The sequence below is a fragment of the Apis cerana genome, linkage group LG1 (assembly GCF_029169275.1).
Source record: "Apis cerana isolate GH-2021 linkage group LG1, AcerK_1.0, whole genome shotgun sequence".
Lineage (NCBI taxonomy): Eukaryota > Metazoa > Arthropoda > Insecta > Hymenoptera > Apidae > Apis > Apis cerana.
The window spans coordinates 35,452-53,977 of NC_083852.1; the positions used below are offsets into that span (position 1 = coordinate 35,452).

Here is an 18,526-nt window from a genome sequence, read left to right on the forward strand (position 1 = left end):
ATGATTTAAGAATAATTATTTTCTCAAATTTTATAATTTATAAATTTTTTTAAGCAATTTTTCACAAACACAATTATAATCAATTTTATTAAATATTTTTAGTTAGATATAAATTACTTTAAATTTTTTTAAATTTCATAAGCTGGAAGTGTCAATTGAATCAATGTTATTTCTAGTATTGTTGATTTTTAAATGTTATTTAGAAACAAAATTTATTTTGTAACATTATTCTAATATATACGTAATATATGACAAATGTAATTTTTAACATGGAATGTACATCTCCAGCTTCGAGTACAAAAAACTATGCATACATAAAAAAAAAATATTTATAAACGATATGATAAATATTATGAATCATTGGAAATATATAACCCATCACCAAAAATGTACAGAATTTAAATATCAACGGTATAACATTTATGTTTATGATTCTTTTTACAAATTCCATTTAATATTAACAAGTTGATATCTATAATGTACAATCAGATATAATTAAGATAATATAGAGATAATAAGCCTCTTTATGGCTTAAAGAAATCTACAAAAATCTAATGACAAAAGTATAAACTAATCATGGTTTTCATTTTAATATAAAAAACCATATACAAGATAGATATCGTTATATTATCAAAATGAAATAATGTTATTCTTTGCAAAAAATTTTTCAATAAAGAGCACAAAATATATACATATACATATATATATATATATATATATATATATATATATATATCTCATTTAAAGACAATTACATAAAGTGAAAGGAACATCTAAAAAAAAATTTAGAAGTATACAGTTATTTGTACAAAAAGATTTAATAATTGTTTATCATATAAAGCCATTTTTTAATATTGAAACAAAAAAAGGATGATAAATGCTTTATGGCTTAAATAACAATTTTAAAATTTTAATAAACATAAGATAAAAAATGACATACTTTTCATACAGTTTTTTTAAAATTTGACTATTAAGTTGGACTTAACAGATTTTATTAATTACTGTTTTTTCATGCCTATTTTACACGTTAAATAAATGAGTATTATTTAAGGTTATTAAAATGAATTTTCTGTGAATCTTTTTGCCATTGAAATATTGTCGTTACAAGTGCTGAATTTGATTATGAAATTCCTATGGTATCGATAATTGAACATGGTGTTACAGAAGTTTTGTAATGACAAAATGAGCAGTGTTTTTATATGATGGATTAACTATACAGTTATCACTAACTGAAGAGCTGTTCAGTAGCGCGTTCCAAATCCCAATTATATGAAGATAAAGCAACTCTTGCGTTATGTTCTTCGATTCCCATATCTGTTAGTCGTCTTATTTTATCATCTAAATCAGGCATCTTTGCTGGTCCTATAATTATTTTGTTTTTGCAATAATTAATAATTAATTTCAAGATATAATAAGCAAAATCATGATGTTATAATTAAAAAATATATACTTACCACCTGCATACACATATGTCCAATGTTTGGCAGTTTGACGAAACATTTCTGGGTGCTCTTTATATTGTCTAGCCACTACTGCATCCTGTGGATCATCTGGTTCTGCTGCGGATAATAAAGCTTGTAATGATAGCAATACTGTGCGTAAAGTCATGGCAGCAGCCCTAAAAAACGATATTTAAAATATAAAATGTGACTTAAAATATAAAAAAATATTATATTTTATTCTTATTAAATATAATTATATACCATTGGTCTTTCAATATATCTAAACAAATAGCACCTGTTACTGAAGAAATATTAGGATGCCATATTTTTGTTATGAATCGTACCTATAAAAGAAGAAAAAAAAATGTATAATATAATAAAATATAAATATATAATATGATAAAATATAATAATTAACAACAATAAATAATAAATATATTATATAAATATGTGTATATATATATATATATATATATATTCTATAACTGATTCTTAATTATTTTTATAACTAAATTTCTTAATGTAAAATTGATATAATATATTTCTAATATTTTTAATATTTCACAATATTTTATACTTTACATTAATTTAAATTATGATATTATGAAAAAATTTCTATAAATATAAATACAAGTTGGAAAGTGCTTTGTCATGCTTTAGGTTATATTGACTTTTTTTAACTTCAAATAAAAGAAAATTGATACTTTATCATTAACATAATTTAATCATATTGACTTACAAAGTGCTTACTTTAGGAGGATTGAAGGGATATGTCTCGGGAACTTTAATCTCGAGCACAAAATTACCTCCTTCGTATGGTGTATCTGGTGGACCCGCAATCTCACCTTTTAATTCGGTAAAACTGTCATTTACTAATTCAACTTTAATTGCACATTTTGCAACCTACAACAAAATTTAAATAAATTATAAAAAACAAATATATATATATGTGATTTATAATCATTACATTATATTTATATTATCATTAAAATTTTTTCAAAATATATTTACTTACATGAATGTATCTACAATTTGCATGAAACAAAATTAATCTTACATTTTTTTTTTTAAATCTATAAACAAATGAATAATAAAAACACAAAAATCAATAACATGAAAGTATAATTGCAGGTAATTACATTGCAATTGCCTATTATGTATTAATATATAAAGAGTTATATAATTTTTGATATAAATTATAAAATATATAATGATTTTATTGAATAACAGATATAGAAATAGCATATAGAAAATAACATTGTAATGGCATATAAATGACTTTTTGAAAAGTGTATGTAAAATATAACCAATGACCTAATGACATTATCATCTGATATTGAAATGATGTAATATCGTATACTAATAATTTACCATATTGTTGCAATATAAAGATTGAGATATTCTGGTGTATTCTACTTCTCTATAAACATGTGGAAATAATGAAAACAGATATATTTGTGTGCATATAGAATGGATCTTTTAGAACAGAAGAACGAGCGAATATGTCAATGCTCACAGAAATTAAAGACAAATGGTATGTATTATATTTCAACAAAATATTAATAAAAAAATCATTTGTCAATGATTAGCATCAAATACAAAACAGAAATGTATTATTCTATATAATTAAAATTATATTTTAGTCCATTGAAATATCTGAAAAGTACAGAGAATTTATTTAGAATTATTTTTTTCTTAAGTAAAAATATTTAATAGAAATATTTTTACTGCGACAAAATATAAATGTTTAATTGGTGAATTTTAACGAGATTAAATGCTGATGACAGTCAAGAATACTATACAACAGGTGCCTATGCTTTGTTCGCGGTGATTTTATCAACCAATGAATTGCGGCATTTTTGTCACGCCACACATGAAATATCTTTGGAATAGTATAACATAACTGTTCGATATTGTTAAGCAATTTTAATATTTATATCTTGAATACAAAACAAATCATATTTTTTTAAAATTATACAAAATTATTATTCGCTCACCTCTTCGCTTCTTATAACCTCTTTAAATTCGCGTTGGATTCTCAGTGCCGCGATGTTCGCCATAGCTTCCGAATCGGTGAGAGTCAGTACACTGTCATCGTCATTCGAATAGTTTAACGAAGTTCGCTGAATGCGTCAACGTGCACAAATCTTTAAGGTAATAGTGATTGAGCTTACTCTCTCTTTCTATTTAAAAAAACGATCGTTCTAAATCGTGTTCTATACTAAAATCTCCGTTCACGGATACATCCAATTTATCATTTAATCACTGCCGGCGCCACATTGATGAGAAAAGTTGACTGTCACCTGCTCGTGTTCACCCTTTTGAATTTTGTCTACGTTCACGTCATTGCCTGTTATGGCGCCAATTTATAAATTGTTGGAAAAAATATGAATATAATGATAATAATTTAATTATTTTATGATTTACTTATTTCTACCAATAAAACATATTTAATATATCTTTGTATTCTAGATAAAACGTGTTTAAAATCTAAACAAAAACGAACATTTATTGACAAGATATTTTGATTAAGGTTATAATTTAGAACATGATAAATATTAATTATATTTTGAATTTATTTTGAATAATATAAGAATAAAGAAAAATATAAATAAAAATATAAATCTTAAAATTAATTGTAAAACGTATAGCAATTTGAAATGTTATGTTATAAAATTAACTGATTAAAATTTCTTTCAAATAAAGAATTAGATATCGAGGCAATCATATGATATAATATAATGATATAATATAATCAAAATATCGCCAATGATATTTCTGAATGTTATATAATTTTTATATATTTTTATATTTAATTTTAATTTATTATTTTGTTAATAAAAAAAAATATAAGATAAGAAATGCATTTACGCGGGACTTAACATTTATAGTACTTAACATTGAATGGGCGGAGCATAATATTTACATCATATCCGGTTTTAAAAACGTTCTCTGATTGGATAATCTCTTTGTGGTTTCTGTTTTAGTGATGCCTGTGTCTCAGCCAGTGCGTGCCAAGAGTTTGTTACGCGCAAACTTGGAAAATTCTCGCGGGCGACTTTTGCAGAGCAGAATGCCAAACATTAAAGTCTTTAGTGGCACATCGCATCCAGATTTAGCTCAACGTATTGTTGATAGACTTGGTATTGACATTGGAAAAGTTGTCACGAAGAAATTTAGTAACCTCGAAACATGGTAATAATCGTATTCATCGCTATAACCACGTTATTGTCATTGCGTTAAACTAAAGTTCTGACCACGTGTCATCTAAAATTTCACATAATTCTTTCTATCGGATTTATCTTTCAATAAGGAAAATAACATGTTTAGTACGTTTATCTTAATCATTCCATATTCTCGTTGATTTATCAACCCTGCTAATGTACAAACAACCCTGTCGCGCAAGGCCGGTTCTCTCAAATATTATCAAACCGCGATATTTAAGTTGAAGGTCAACTAGTACAATTATTAATACACGTTCTAATGAATTTTGACAATAACGTAACTGTAAAAATATTATTATAAAAATAATTATAAAATCTTATAACGTATAAGTATATGATAAGTATATGATTTTATTGCCATGTTATTGTTTATTCATATTTGGTGATGTCATATTGTTGGTTCATACTATACTTTGCATTCATATTTATAAGTATTCTTTTAAATTCATTAATTTTTTATATAATGATATGTTTATGTATAATATATATTAATAAGATTATGATAATTATATTTCTTTCTTTTTTTCTTTTATTTTTTTTTCCTTTTTTTTTTCTTTCTTTTTTTTCTTTTTTTTTTTTTTTTATAATTTTATTAGTGTGGAAATAGGAGAATCTGTTCGTGGAGAAGATGTGTACATAGTACAAAGTGGAAGCGGAGAAGTAAATGACAACTTGATGGAACTGTTAATTATGATCAATGCTTGTAAAATTGCTTCTGCATCTCGAGTAACTGCTGTAATTCCGTGTTTCCCATATGCGAGACAAGATAAAAAGGATAAGGTAGGATATATTGATAAAATAATGTTTATTTTATTTTTTTTAGCAATTGTAGCATTATATAGATTATATGGATTATATACATAGAAATTATCAAATAAAAAAAAATAATGATGATTTTTAAAAAATCAATGAAATTAACTTATTTTATTTAAACATAAAAAAAATATTTTATCTAGTTTTTCTTATTTTTTAATATTTTATTTCATTAAATGATATATTTCTTATATGTATATATATATATATATATATATATATACATGTATATGTATCTCTTATATATATATATATATATATATATAATTATCATATCTTATAAGCATATTTGTAAAGTTTATATCAAAATATTCCAATTTTTTTAAATTTTATATAATATATGATGATAAATTTAATTTATATCATATTTTGATTTTTCTTTTTTATTTTGTTTTTATTAATAATTAAATGTCTACTTTTGGTTATAATTATTTATTTATTATATTTATATATTTTCATTGTTTATTATTTTATTATTAAAATCATAAGTTTATAAGTACTCGTATTATTAATATAAATTAATAGAATGAATTAATTAATATATTAATATGTACACATATATGTGCGCGCGCATGCACGCACACGTACACACACACACACACAAATGAAGCATACAAAGTGTGAATATAAAATACTTATATAAAAAAAATAATTTAGAAAAACTATGCTTTGAATCTAATATTCTAAATACATAATAATCATTTTATTGATATATGTTGTCAATTAACATAATTAAATTGCTTTATATATGTGAATAAAGTAGATACTCCTGTAGGGAAGAAATGCTATATTTATAATTTCTATGAAATAATATAATATTCAAATTCCTAATTTAGCTTTGTATATATTTATCTTTTTAATTAAATGTTTATTAAATATTTATGTGCTTATTTCTCTCTATAAACAAGTTTTATATAATAATTATATTTTAAATAATTTATAGTAAGTTATAATTTTAATAAAAATTATTTATTTTATGTATTCTACACAACTAAAGTGCAAAGAAATATGTGTTGCTGCAATAAGGAAAGTATGGCTTGTTAAAGAAAAAGTTAAATTTTTTTTTTTATCGTATCTTCACAGGGTGGTGATGGAGGTGACAAGACAAATTCTAAGAAACAAATTGTCATGAAGTCAAACGAGTGGAAATTCAGGGTAACTTGTAGCGGTTTTTTTTTTTATTCTATTTATTGTTTAATAGCTTTGTAACAGACCAATGAAATAATATCACATCTGAAGTGTAAAACATGAATTTTCATCATCATGCTTATAATTTTTTGGCTTACATCACTGGGTTGTATCAAATTATATATTTGTTTTGTTTTTTGGAATTTATTATTTTATAGTTTCTAAAATCATAACTAATATAAATTAATATTGTAAATTGATACATGAGACAAAAAAATGATTTAAAATTTCGGATATACGCTATAAATATTTTAAATATTTAAATATTCATCATAAAATATATATATATAATATATATAAGCAAAAATTTATATATAAAAAAATAATGTCTGAAAATTATATATATTTATTATTTAAAAAGTAATTTGTATATATATATATATATATAAAATATAATATAATATAGCATGCATTCGAAAAATCTAGAATATATATTATTTTAAAAGATATTAATCATTCATTTAATATATTTAATGGGATAACTTGAAAATACAAAATACATATTTCATAATATACATAGTATGTACATTATTTAATAAAAATATTTATATTTCACATATAATTTGCATGAAATTATTTTACAAAGATACTAATTTTTATATACATATATATATATATATGTATGTGTGTATTTGTATATATACACATACATATATATGGTCTCATTGCAAAATTATATTTCATGTAATATAAATGATATGAAAGTTCATATAATTTTGCAATAAATAATTAACAAAGCTGTAAACAACAAATATAACCGAAGTATTACGTTTAGTAATTATCAGAAGGTTATCGAAAGTTAGATAACCCGTATGAATGTTGCAAAATTAATATCAGAATTCATCGAGGGGGGTCTTTTATACATTCATATAATAATATTTACATCATTGTCTATTGAGAGAATGCAGCTTAATCTATTAAATCTTTTATTTGAAAAATTTATTAATATTTTTTTTAAATTTTAATAATTGCCTATATCATAACATTTTAAAGAAATAAGCACAATAAAGGAATATTGGTTTCATGAAAATTTAATCAATATTATAAGAAATATAATAAAAATTATTATTACGATTTAACTTTTAACAATCTTTATATATAGCATATTGTAGTATGCCAATAATACCAATAATAAATTTATATTATTGGTAATATAATTCTTGTTAAAAGATTAATATTTTACTCATTAAATTAAATTCTGAATAGTTGGATATTTTCAGGATTTTGTGCTCGACCTCTCTACAGTGAGTATAAGAACAATAAAATTGTAATGTTTGTCGAGTGTAATGTTTGTATTTATAACTCGATAAACAAAATTCGATTTTTTAATATCATTTTTAATTTCTTTTAAAATTATTTTTGTAGGACTAACAATACTTATAATTATTGCTATATAGTACAAATAATAATAATTGAATGAATGGAATCTGTGATCACAAAGCACATTGTTACTTGAATAAGAGGGCAAAATATTAATATAATAGTATTTTATATATATTCTTAATAATCTACATATACATAATGGGATATAAACTTATATGTTAAATGGGTACTAATTTAATTACTATTAGTTTATAAAACTATTGTTACTTAAATATACTAATCAAAAAGTGCCTATCTTATTAACGAAATAGTGCTTTTGCAAGAAAAAATTGTGATTGTGTTGTTTTGTCAATAGAATATTACATCAAAGAATGACTTATAGAAAAAAAACAAATTTTTAAAATAATTAATGTTAAATTAGAGTTTTTAAAATTTATAAATTTATTAAGATAACCTAATTACAATTATCTTTTTGACCACAATGCATTTGTGTTTATTTAAAGGATATATTTATTAATGATATTTATACGATATTAAAATATACATGATCATAATTCTAAAATTATGAAATTTATTTTGTCATTCTTTCAAAATTTATTTAATTTATTACTATGCAAGAAATCAAAATGCATTGTGTATTATAATTTAGTTTGAATTTTGCTTTACTTACATTTTCTTGTTAAGTCTAACTGGGGTGCATTTGCAACATATTGTTTTTGTTTTTATATGTATATATACAAGTATAATATATTTGTAACAAATATTTTAATATATACATAGCCATTGTATTCATATTTTGTCCCCTCTAAAGAATTAAATTTCTGTTGTATGATATATACTTTTTATAAAAAAAATTTTACAAGTTAATATACTCCCCTATTTATTGACCTTATATAGCTTTCTAAAATGTTTTCAAAATTTTAATGGCAATTTTTTTAAATTGCAGGATATTTCCAGTTGCAAATGGACTTGAGAGACTTGTGTGATTTTACAAAATTGAAATTAGCAATTTCTTTTTTTCAGAGTCGTGCACCTATTTCAGCAAAATTAGTAGCAAATATGCTGTCAGTAGCAGGAGCTGATCATATTATTACAATGGATTTGCATGCTAGTCAAATACAGGGATTTTTTGATATTCCAGTTGACAATTTATTTGCTGAACCAGCTGTTTTAAAATGGATTAAAGAAAATATTATAGAATGGCGAAATAGTATTATTGTTTCGCCAGATGCTGGTGGTGCTAAAAGGTAATTCAAAATTAACATTAATATAAAGTAAATATATGGAGAATAAAATATGGATATTATCTTAACAGGGTAACATCAATCGCTGATCGATTAAATGTTGAATTTGCTCTTATACATAAAGAAAGAAAGAAAGCGAATGAGGTTGCTAGTATGGTATTAGTTGGAGATGTAAAAGACAGAGTTGCTATTCTAGTAGATGATATGGCCGATACTTGTGGGACTATTTGTCATGCAGCAGAAAAACTTTTAGAAGCTGGAGCAACAAAAGTATATGCAATTTTAACACATGGCATTTTCAGTGGCCCAGCGATTAGTAGAATTAATAATGCCTGTTTTGAAGCTGTGGTAGTAACAAATACCATTCCTCAAGATGGTCATATGAAGGATTGTCCAAAAATACAGGTATAATAATAATTGTAATATATTATTTTATAATATATATAGTTACAAAATATATATTTATGCAATTAATACAAGCTATAATAAAAAAAATGTTAAGATTATCCAATTAAAATTAAACAATATAGATACAATTTTTATATATATAATCTTTTTTTTAATTTATGATTTATTTTCTATTCTTTATACAAAAAAAAAAAAAGATTCAAAATCAAAATGTAATATAATGTAATCAAATATATATGTTTTCAATGATTTATTTAGGAATGAAGCTCTATAAAAAAAAATTACATTTTCGACTTACTTCTTTATGCATTTTGATTCTCTTCTGGTTTTCATAAAAAATAGGTTATGAATATGTTTATGCATTTATAAAATATTTTAATATAAAATCTATGGAATATAAATATAGATATAAATGATGATATAAATATGATCAAGACTATTACAAAAATATGCAATAAAAAATATAAGATTCCGTCTAAAAAAAAATTTTAAATATAGCTTTACAAGTTTCTCTAATATTATCTTAAAAATAATTATTATCAAGATATTTCACTTTCAATATAATTATATTTTTATTTATATTTTTACTTTGTTATATTACTTTATTATATTACTAATACATATAGAAATAATATCATGTATAGACATTTAAAAGAAACATATTTATATAAATATAATATTATATTTCTTTTGTTTTAGTGTATTGATGTATCAATGATGTTTGCTGAGGCTGTAAGGCGGACTCACAACGGTGAATCTGTATCGTACCTGTTTTCAAATGTACCGTATTAAATACAAATCTTCCTGATAATGTACTCGTTTAAATTATGTAAGAAGAATGTAATCTTTTTACATCCATTTACTGTTATTCTTAGTTTAGTTAAACTTATTTGTCTTAGGAGTAAATTTGGGATAAGCATCAATATCCCATTTTTAATTTGAAAACCATATGTATTTTTTTCTTTAATAGACGTGTGTAGGAGACATTAGATGCATACTATACTCTCCATTTTAAAAGAAAAGTAAGTTAATAAGTAATAGATGCAAAGAGAAGCTTCAGAGTAAAATTTTTTAAAAATAATTAAATTTTTGCTAAATTGCCACTTCATATGCAGAATATATTCATATAGAATATATGATTATTCTATTCTTTTATAATTTAATTTGATTAATTAATTATTACGGTATGAAATAACATTATCGTGGCAATTATATGAGACTGGAGATAAGAAGTATTGTAATAAATGCAAACAAACATTCATATGGCGATATAACTACGCCATAGAGGCATATTTCATTTTTTACTGTTATGTATAAAAATTTCCAATATGTAAGTACAATTTTTCAATTTATAATATAATGCGTTAAAGCAAATTAACTTTTTACTTTTTATCTGATATAATGTAGTATATCATATTCTAATAAATTTACTACATTGTATACAACAGAAAAAAAGAAAAATCAAGAAGATATATACTTTTTTCGATTATCTTTTACTACCACATTACAATTTTTAAAGAAAGGAAAAAAAAGTCGTCATTTATATGAACGTAATCCTATTATTGAAAATAATTATGCTCATTTCATAGAGGAAAGTGACTTTACAATTACTAAAGCTTTGGACCAATATTATATGAAAATATAAGTCAATATATAAATACAGCATTGTTTATATGCAAATTTTTCTCAATTTAAAAAAGTACTACTTGTTATAATAAATTGGATATTATAATAAATATTTTTAAAAAATGTAATTTGAATTTAAATGTTTTATTATTATGATAAAAATTATGTACATTTTACTATTAGTACTATTTTATTATCATACCATTAGTTCAAACGATTAAAGCATTTTTAAAAATATTTTATTTTCTTTAAAAATTATATCATTCGTAAAATGTAACTAAAATTATCTCAAATTATTTGATTGATTAAACATAACATAAAAAGTTTTAATATATTGAATTTTTGTTACTAATTAAAACATTTACATTAGAACATATTGTTCTATTTTTTATATGTTAAATTTTAATACTCAAATATTATTCTATATTGCACGTTATTATTAATGAATATTGTTTATTACATTAAAAATTATAAATAATCTATGAATTAATTATGAATTAATTATTTACAACATACACTGCAATATCAAATATTTTGCTGACTAAATAAATAACTAAAATTTTGTGTACACTTGACGAAAACATGACAAAAACATATATAACTTAATTTATTATATTATGTACAATAACTTAATAAAAATGAAATTATGTAACTTTCGTATAAAAAAATATATAGGATTCTTGTAATATTTAAATACTTTGAAATATTTTTAATTCTTTAACATGTTTGTAAAATAGTTTCTTAAAATAATATAACTAAAATTTCATAAGTACAAAAGTGTTCTATTTACATGTTATTTTATATGAATAAAATTAATGAATAATATTTTAAAAAATGATTATAATATTTTTACATTTGTAAAGATAAGTAAAGATAAAAAAATCTTGGTAATATTAAAAATTATTTTCAGCGTTTGTTAAGTATTTTAAAAAACTAGGCAATATCAATATCAATATCAATATCTGAGAATTATAATTTTTTTATATGTGATCTGCAAAAATATAAAAGATATGTAATATGTAACAAAATTCATAAAAATATATACATAAATAAATTAATGTTTTCTTATGTATCTTATATTATACTTGAATAATATGTTTGTAATATGTAAGAAATGTAATGAAATTTATTACTAATTTATTATTTAATCTTTTTTATGATTTATAATAACCAGATGGTAATGTTATATCAAAGACTACTGGTGGATTACTTGGTAAATAATTTAAATCGCATGTTGATGCATTTACATATATTATTTTCCCATCGGTTGAGATACCATATCCTATAATATGATATATGTATAATTAATATGAAAGAAAAACGAACTAATTTAATAATATACCTTCATGTATATGACCAAAAACATGGTATTTTGGTTTAACTCGATTTTGAACCGTAGAAAGTAATTCGACGCATCCAGCTCTTACACCGCTACAACACAAATCTCCATGTCCTACAGGTGGTGTATGTGTTACAAGAATATCTGTATCTGATGGTATCATTTCCCATTTTGAAAGACATGCTTCTCCACGAGGTACATTAAATGCCCATTTACAAAATTCTGGTTGCCTAAAATAAAAAAATATAAAAAATTTTTAAAGAAATATAATATATAAAATATCTCTATAATGCAAAATATTCACCATGGAGTGCCATATATCTTTATTCCGTGTATTACAATTTCTGAATCTTCTAAGTAAATACAATTTGTCAAATAATCTTTAATATTAGTAGTCTGTATCGCTTCTGCAAGAGTATCTTTGGACATTCCTAATGTAGGTATGTTATCAAGAATACTGGTCCCTGTATGTTTTTGACGATTACCACTGGTTTGCAAAGAAAAGGGATGAGTAAATGTAGGATCAAAGCTAAGTTCATGATTACCAGCTATAACAATTTTATTTCTGTGTGGTAAATTACCTATAACAAAATAAATAATAAAATGTTATTGTATGCTAAATATAAATCTATAAAGAAACATATCAAATTACCAATCCAATCATTAAAGTCTATAACTTCTTGTAAACTACCACATTTTGTAAAATCTCCAGCATGTATAAAAACATCTCCCATGGGTATATCAAATTTTATAAATGGTGTTAATGAATGAGTATCGCTCATACAAACAACGCGAAGCTAAAATATTTAAACATTAATAAATTATAATAAATTATCTTTTCATATAATATAAATTCAATAAATTATTTATAAATTATAATAAATATCTAATAAAAAAATTGATTCTATAAAATAATTTTAGGTTAGATTCAACAAATATTTTTAATAAAAAAAAGATAACAAATAATCTAAATGTTTTACCTTATCATTCGGCGCATCAGTTGTTGGAAGTTTAGTATTTATTTTAATAACTTTTTGCTGTTGTGATAATTCATGCCAAGCTGCTGTAGGATTGTTTGTCAATGGATGAATCTCTATCATCATGCTAAAAAGATTATGACAATTTCTTGTCAAATGATTTTGCAAAAATAAAAAAAAAAGATCTATTTTTTTATATACATTAACTTCATTGTATCTTTCATAAAACAATATTAATAACTTGATCAACAAAGAAAACTCTATGCATCGAAGATTATAGATTTACATATGTATTACATATTTTGCTTGTTCTCACTTACAAATTAAACGTTTACATTTTGTTATATACTTATAATATTTATAATTTGCTGCTTATCAATTTGTGAAATTAAATTTTAAACGTATACAAATATAAATAATTAATTTAAATTCGATCAAATTTAAAATTTTCTTTAAGATATTTAAATGTCATTAAGATGTAAATAATTAAAATTTACGTCTTTATTTATACATATATTTTTCATTAAGATTATTTAAATTCCATTATTAATTGTTATTTTTTCAATATTGATAGATAAATATACGTGATGAAAATTATAATTTTTGCATTTCTGCGTAAGTAAATATTGGTTAAATGATATTGATTTTGTAGATTAAAAAGATTTTGACGAATGGAAACAACATATAAAATAAAAAATTGATTAAAAAGTTAAAAAATAACTGCCTTTAATAATCGAATCAAATTAAGAATTGTAATTTTATTTATCATATCTTATATATTATATTATATTATATTACATATCATATCTTATATATTATATTATAGATTGTAACAGAACAAATAAATAATAATAAATAATAAATAATATCGTGCATATCTTATTTATTCGCAAAAATATTTTTATAATAAAATTATTTAAAAAAATAATTTAAATATTTCTATTAAATAATCGAAAAACTAAATTTTTATTTGGCGACAAAATAATATAGATATAGATATGATATAGATTATGATACCGAAAATCTGTTTTTAGTGTAATTTGATGTCAAAGTTTGGTATGATTTGATTTGATATAGATTTGATATTAAAATCAATCTATAATGATAATACGGATAAGATTTTCTAATTTGTAAATTAGAAAATTGGATATTTTAGTACTATGTTATTTATTATTATGTTATAATATAGTATAAATAAATAATATAAATAAAATATATTATAATATAAATAATATAAATAAAATATACTATTTAAATAATATAAATAAAATATTTAAATAATATAATAAAATATACTATTTACTGGGTAATTATAAAATAATAATTATGTGTATAATTATAAAAATTTTATTAGTTTATTTTAAATCAGTTAAATTGAATAATTATAAGTAAAAGTGGTAGGGGAATTGAATTTTAGTATAGAGAAATAACGCTCCATTGTTTTCGTCATTGTTTAAGGTCCAAAAAGATTAGGAACAGTGATGATAAGTAATATTCTCGTTACAGTTATTGGTAAATATTTCGTCTCGAATATTCGTCGTCTATATTTCATGATAACTTCAACGAATAAAATAGTTTAGTTTTATTAATAATCCATAAATTTTTATTTTTAATAAAAATTATATTTTTAATAAAAATTATATTTTTAATAAAAATTATATTTTTAATAATATTCATATACATATTCATATATGAATATTAATATAAAATTTTTGTAAGAATTCTAGATAAAATCAATGTTTCATCTATAAAAGTTTATAAAGTTTATAAATTTCAATATATTAGAAATTAAAAACGAAGTTATAAAAGAACGATTTTAAAATTGTATATATTATAAAGACAAAAAACTATCAAAATGTTTTCACGCTTCAATATTTCAACGCTGGTAAGTACTGTGTAATTATGAAATTTTATATAAAAATAAATTATTTAAATAATGCCATATAAAAAAAATATAAAATCTATTATTTTGTTTTATTTATTTTATTTTATTTTAATAAATTTTATTTAATTAAACTATAAAAGGTATATAATATAAAATACTAATAAATATATACCATGTTTTTCAGATATTGAAAAGAACATCATATTCAATGATAAGAGAATTTACATCAAAATCTGATTATACTATAGGATATAACTTTGGTTAGTATATTAAATATAATTAAAAAAAAAAATAAAATCATTTATAAAAATGAAAAATATATTTTTATTTAATATTTTTTTTTTTTGATATTTTTATTTTAGAATTAAATGATATGCAAAAAGAAATACAAGAATTAGCACGCAAATTTACAAAAGAAGAAATTATTCCAGTAGCTGCAGAATATGATAAAAATGGAAAATATCCATGGGATATTGTTAAAAAAGCATGGAGTTTAGGCTTATTGCATAAGCATATTCCTAAATATTGCGGTATAATCGTAGATTTATATGTTTAAAAAAAAAAAGAAAAAACTTTTAAATTTTAAAATTTAAAGAAAAAATTATAAATATGTAAATTTATTATTTATAGGAGGTATGGAATTTAGTAGCTTTGATGGTTGTTTAGTCACGGAGGAATTAGCTTATGGTTGTACAGGAATATCAACTGCAATAGAAGGAACAGAATTAGGCGTAAGTTTGTTTTTACAATATTTATATATGAAATAATATTATATAAATATTTTAATGGAATTATTATTAAATATTTAAAGGAAGCTCCTGTAATTGCATTTGGAAATAAAGAACAACATAAGAAGTATCTTGGTAGACTTCTTGAAGAGCCAATTGTTGCTGTAATATAAGAAATGAAATTCATATGTATATTTATAATAATATAATTTTTTTATAATTATTTTAGTATAAAATTTATAGGCATATTGTGTTACTGAACCTGGAGCTGGATCAGATGTAGCAAATATTAAAACAAAAGCTGAAAAAAAAGGAAATGAATGGATCATTAATGGAACAAAAATGTGGATAACAAATGGAGGTGTTGCCAATTGGTATATTGAATTTATTATTAATTTAATTATTATTAAATTAATTTAATATATAAAATATAAAAAATTATTGATGTATTGCATAGGTATTTTTTATTAGCAAGAACAAATCCTGATCCAAAAGCTCCTGCTAATAAAGCTTTCACAGCTTTTATTGTTGAGCGCGAAAGTGAAGGTTTAACACCTGGTCGAAAAGTAAATTTTCCTATTACTAAATTAAATTATTATCGAATTTTATATTAAATTATTTTATCTTATAAATTTTTTATTAAATATTATAAATTAAATATTATAAATTTTTTTTATATTAAAATAGGAAATAAATATGGGTCAAAGAGCTTCCGATACTCGAATGATAACGTTCGAAGACGTTCGTGTCCCAGATGAAAATGTTTTGGGCAAAGAAGGAGAAGGATTTAAGATTGCTATGAAAACCTTTGATAAAACCAGACCACCGGTGAAAACACTCTTAAAAAGAAACTAAATTGAAATTGAAAATTGAGATATTATTTTTCATTTTTTTTTATAGGTAGCAGCTGGGTCAGTCGGTTTAGCCCAAAGAGCTTTAGATGAAGCTCTAAAATATGCAACCGAACGTAAAACATTTGATACAATAATAGCAGGACATCAAGCCATAGCATTTATGCTTGCAGATATGTCGATTGGTATCGAAACTGCTAGACTTGCATGGATGAAAGCAGCTTGGGCTTGCGATCATAAACTTCCAACAACTACATTTCTTGCCAGTATTGCAAAATGTTATGGCGGTGATATAGCTAATAAATGTGCAACAGATGCTGTCCAAGTACATAATTGTTATTTAATATATTTATTTTCTTTAAAAATATATATTTTCTTGAAATAATTATATATATATATATATATATATATATATTTATATATGAAATTTTTATAGATTTTTGGTGGTGCTGGATTTAATACCGAATATCCTGTAGAAAAATTAATGCGGGATGCAAAGATTTATCAAATTTATGAAGGTACTGCGCAAATTCAAAGACTTATAATCTCACGTTATTTAATTAATCAAAAGAAAATATAATTTTTCCAATAAGATTTTAATTTTATTTCTATAAGAATATTTGAATTATTATTTTTATATATATATACATAATGTATATACATAATGATAGGAAGAAATTTTTTACACTGTGAATTTCTTTGCTAAAATAACTTTTTTTTATAAAATATATATATTTTATATGATATTATAATGTTTGTTATAATATATTTTGTATATTATATATAATATATTTTAATTATTAAAAATTATAAAAAAAATTAAACTTGATAATTTTATTATTACTTTTGAACATATTTATTATATATATTTCATCGTAGTAAAACAAAGAGCAAAGAAAGAATAATTTTATATTTCGTATTTCGCGCTAGTCGGTTTTAGATAGCGCTGCAAACGCTACTCGAAAGCGTTAGTCAAGTGTATTGTACAATGAAAAGGGATTACATTGCATTATGTCCGTCAGGTCATAGTTTTTACACAGTTATATTTGGTGAAGTCGTGCGTGGCGAGTTATGCAACATTTGGTGTAAAAGCGCCCCATAATAAGACGTTCAGATATTGTGACATCTGACCTACTTAGATGGTATGGTTGTATTTATAAGACAGTGATAAATTGACAACATTTATAACACGAAAAACGCATTTGACAGCTTTTCAATTTGTAGATTTTAACTACTTGCAAACATCAAAGAACTAGGAAATCTTTCGGAAATTGCGTCTTTCCGTGATACATTATTGGAACACAGTGCCGTGGCTAGTAGTTTCTGGTACCCATATAAAACTTGGTTCAATACGTTTCTTATTTCAAATTACTTTCCCTTTTATTATTATTCAATATGGTACAAATAAAAGTGAATGATCATAAAATTATTTTATTATTATTTAAGATTTGATATTTAACTTTATTAAAAAAATTTGG

At 22.3% G+C, this 18,526-nt stretch overlaps 5 protein-coding genes across 18 annotated transcripts in view; 3 read left to right on the forward strand and 2 right to left on the reverse strand.

The window, feature by feature from the left end:
* Positions 1–799: 799 nt before the first annotated feature.
* LOC107992792 (ubiquitin-conjugating enzyme E2-22 kDa) lies at positions 800–3,797 on the reverse strand. 2 transcript variants are annotated; one of them, XM_017048857.3, is made up of 5 exons: positions 3,440–3,797; positions 2,193–2,345; positions 1,704–1,786; positions 1,455–1,618; positions 800–1,362 (listed from the first exon to the last, which is right to left on the reverse strand). In XM_017048857.3, the coding sequence occupies exons 1-5, from the start codon at positions 3,500–3,502 to the stop codon at positions 1,226–1,228; spliced, it is 600 nt and encodes a 199-aa protein (XP_016904346.1). In that variant the 5' UTR covers positions 3,503–3,797; the 3' UTR covers positions 800–1,225. The 2 variants fall into 2 exon arrangements, with proteins under 2 accessions (XP_016904346.1, XP_061938833.1); XM_062082849.1 differs by lacking the exon at positions 3,440–3,797 and adding an exon at positions 2,458–2,510.
* Positions 2,794–11,396, forward strand: LOC107992788 (ribose-phosphate pyrophosphokinase 1). Of its 7 annotated transcripts, XR_009832158.1 has the most exons (10): positions 2,794–2,976; positions 4,430–4,637; positions 5,263–5,446; positions 6,563–6,634; positions 7,888–7,911; positions 9,014–9,237; positions 9,306–9,639; positions 10,342–10,471; positions 10,613–10,972; positions 11,091–11,396. XR_009832158.1 is itself a non-coding variant. In XM_062082793.1 (9 exons), the coding sequence occupies exons 1-8, from the start codon at positions 2,913–2,915 to the stop codon at positions 10,432–10,434; spliced, it is 1,203 nt and encodes a 400-aa protein (XP_061938777.1). In that variant the 5' UTR covers positions 2,794–2,912; the 3' UTR covers positions 10,435–10,471; positions 10,613–11,396. The 7 variants fall into 7 exon arrangements, 4 of the variants coding, with proteins under 4 accessions (XP_061938777.1, XP_061938787.1, XP_061938795.1 ...); XR_009832159.1 differs by lacking the exon at positions 6,563–6,634; XM_062082793.1 differs by having other exon boundaries at positions 10,613–11,396.
* A 992-nt stretch (positions 11,397–12,388) lies between these two features.
* LOC107992790 (metallophosphoesterase domain-containing protein 1) lies at positions 12,389–14,061 on the reverse strand. 2 transcript variants are annotated; one of them, XM_017048853.3, is made up of 6 exons: positions 13,905–14,061; positions 13,588–13,711; positions 13,260–13,404; positions 12,912–13,188; positions 12,611–12,837; positions 12,389–12,550 (listed from the first exon to the last, which is right to left on the reverse strand). In XM_017048853.3, exons 2-6 carry the CDS (start codon positions 13,708–13,710, stop codon positions 12,423–12,425), a joined length of 900 nt encoding a protein of 299 aa, XP_016904342.1. In that variant the 5' UTR covers position 13,711; positions 13,905–14,061; the 3' UTR covers positions 12,389–12,422. The 2 variants fall into 2 exon arrangements, with proteins under 2 accessions (XP_016904342.1, XP_016904341.1); XM_017048852.3 differs by having other exon boundaries at positions 13,786–13,919.
* Positions 14,062–14,987: 926 nt separating this feature from the next.
* On the forward strand, positions 14,988–17,872 carry LOC133667054 (medium-chain specific acyl-CoA dehydrogenase, mitochondrial). Of its 2 annotated transcripts, none has more exons than XM_062082766.1 (11): positions 14,988–15,096; positions 15,304–15,469; positions 15,654–15,729; positions 15,832–15,999; positions 16,100–16,200; positions 16,281–16,361; positions 16,441–16,571; positions 16,655–16,763; positions 16,885–17,025; positions 17,098–17,373; positions 17,485–17,872. In XM_062082766.1, exons 2-11 carry the CDS (start codon positions 15,440–15,442, stop codon positions 17,626–17,628), a joined length of 1,257 nt encoding a protein of 418 aa, XP_061938750.1. In that variant the 5' UTR covers positions 14,988–15,096; positions 15,304–15,439; the 3' UTR covers positions 17,629–17,872. The 2 variants fall into 2 exon arrangements, with proteins under 2 accessions (XP_061938750.1, XP_061938761.1); XM_062082777.1 differs by having other exon boundaries at positions 15,038–15,096; positions 15,312–15,469.
* Positions 17,873–17,995: 123 nt separating this feature from the next.
* Positions 17,996–18,526, forward strand: part of LOC107992756 (nuclear hormone receptor FTZ-F1) — a 61,918-nt gene continuing 61,387 nt past the window's right edge. For 2 of the 5 annotated variants that reach the window (XM_062082703.1, XM_062082711.1), the window contains exon 1: positions 18,008–18,190. The gene's annotated coding sequence lies outside the window, so the exon portion shown is untranslated. Of the gene's footprint in view, positions 18,191–18,272; positions 18,447–18,526 lie in introns of all 5 variants that reach the window. The other 3 variants (XM_062082695.1, XM_062082706.1, XM_062082717.1) reach the window with 3 other exon arrangements.

Bases quoted from the DNA above. Each gene is read 5' to 3' on its own strand.
- LOC107992792 (XM_017048857.3), bottom strand. From the start codon at position 3,502: ATGGCGAACATCGCGGCACTGAGAATCCAACGCGAATTTAAAGAGGTT. The intron at 1,619-1,703 runs GTATATAATTAT...ATCGTTTTTTAG, and splicing joins GATATATTGAAAGACCAATG to GGCTGCTGCCATGACTTTAC. The intron at 1,363-1,454 runs GTAAGTATATAT...AAATAATTATAG, and splicing joins GACATATGTGTATGCAGGTG to GACCAGCAAAGATGCCTGAT.
- LOC107992788 (XM_062082793.1), top strand. From the start codon at position 2,913: ATGGATCTTTTAGAACAGAAGAACGAGCGAATATGTCAATGCTCACAG. The intron at 7,912-9,013 runs GTGAGTATAAGA...TCTTTTTTTCAG, and splicing joins TTGTGCTCGACCTCTCTACA to AGTCGTGCACCTATTTCAGC. The intron at 9,640-10,341 runs GTATAATAATAA...CTTTTGTTTTAG, and splicing joins AGGATTGTCCAAAAATACAG to TGTATTGATGTATCAATGAT.
- LOC133667054 (XM_062082766.1), top strand. From the start codon at position 15,440: ATGTTTTCACGCTTCAATATTTCAACGCTG. The intron at 16,362-16,440 runs GTAATATAAGAA...TAAAATTTATAG, and splicing joins TTGAAGAGCCAATTGTTGCT to GCATATTGTGTTACTGAACC. The intron at 17,374-17,484 runs GTACATAATTGT...AAATTTTTATAG, and splicing joins GTGCAACAGATGCTGTCCAA to ATTTTTGGTGGTGCTGGATT.
- LOC107992790 (XM_017048852.3), bottom strand. From the start codon at position 13,808: ATGAAAGATACAATGAAGTTAAT. The intron at 12,838-12,911 runs GTGAATATTTTG...TTTTTATTTTAG, and splicing joins AAGATATATGGCACTCCATG to GCAACCAGAATTTTGTAAAT. The intron at 12,551-12,610 runs GTATATTATTAA...ATCATATTATAG, and splicing joins TTTTGGTCATATACATGAAG to GATATGGTATCTCAACCGAT.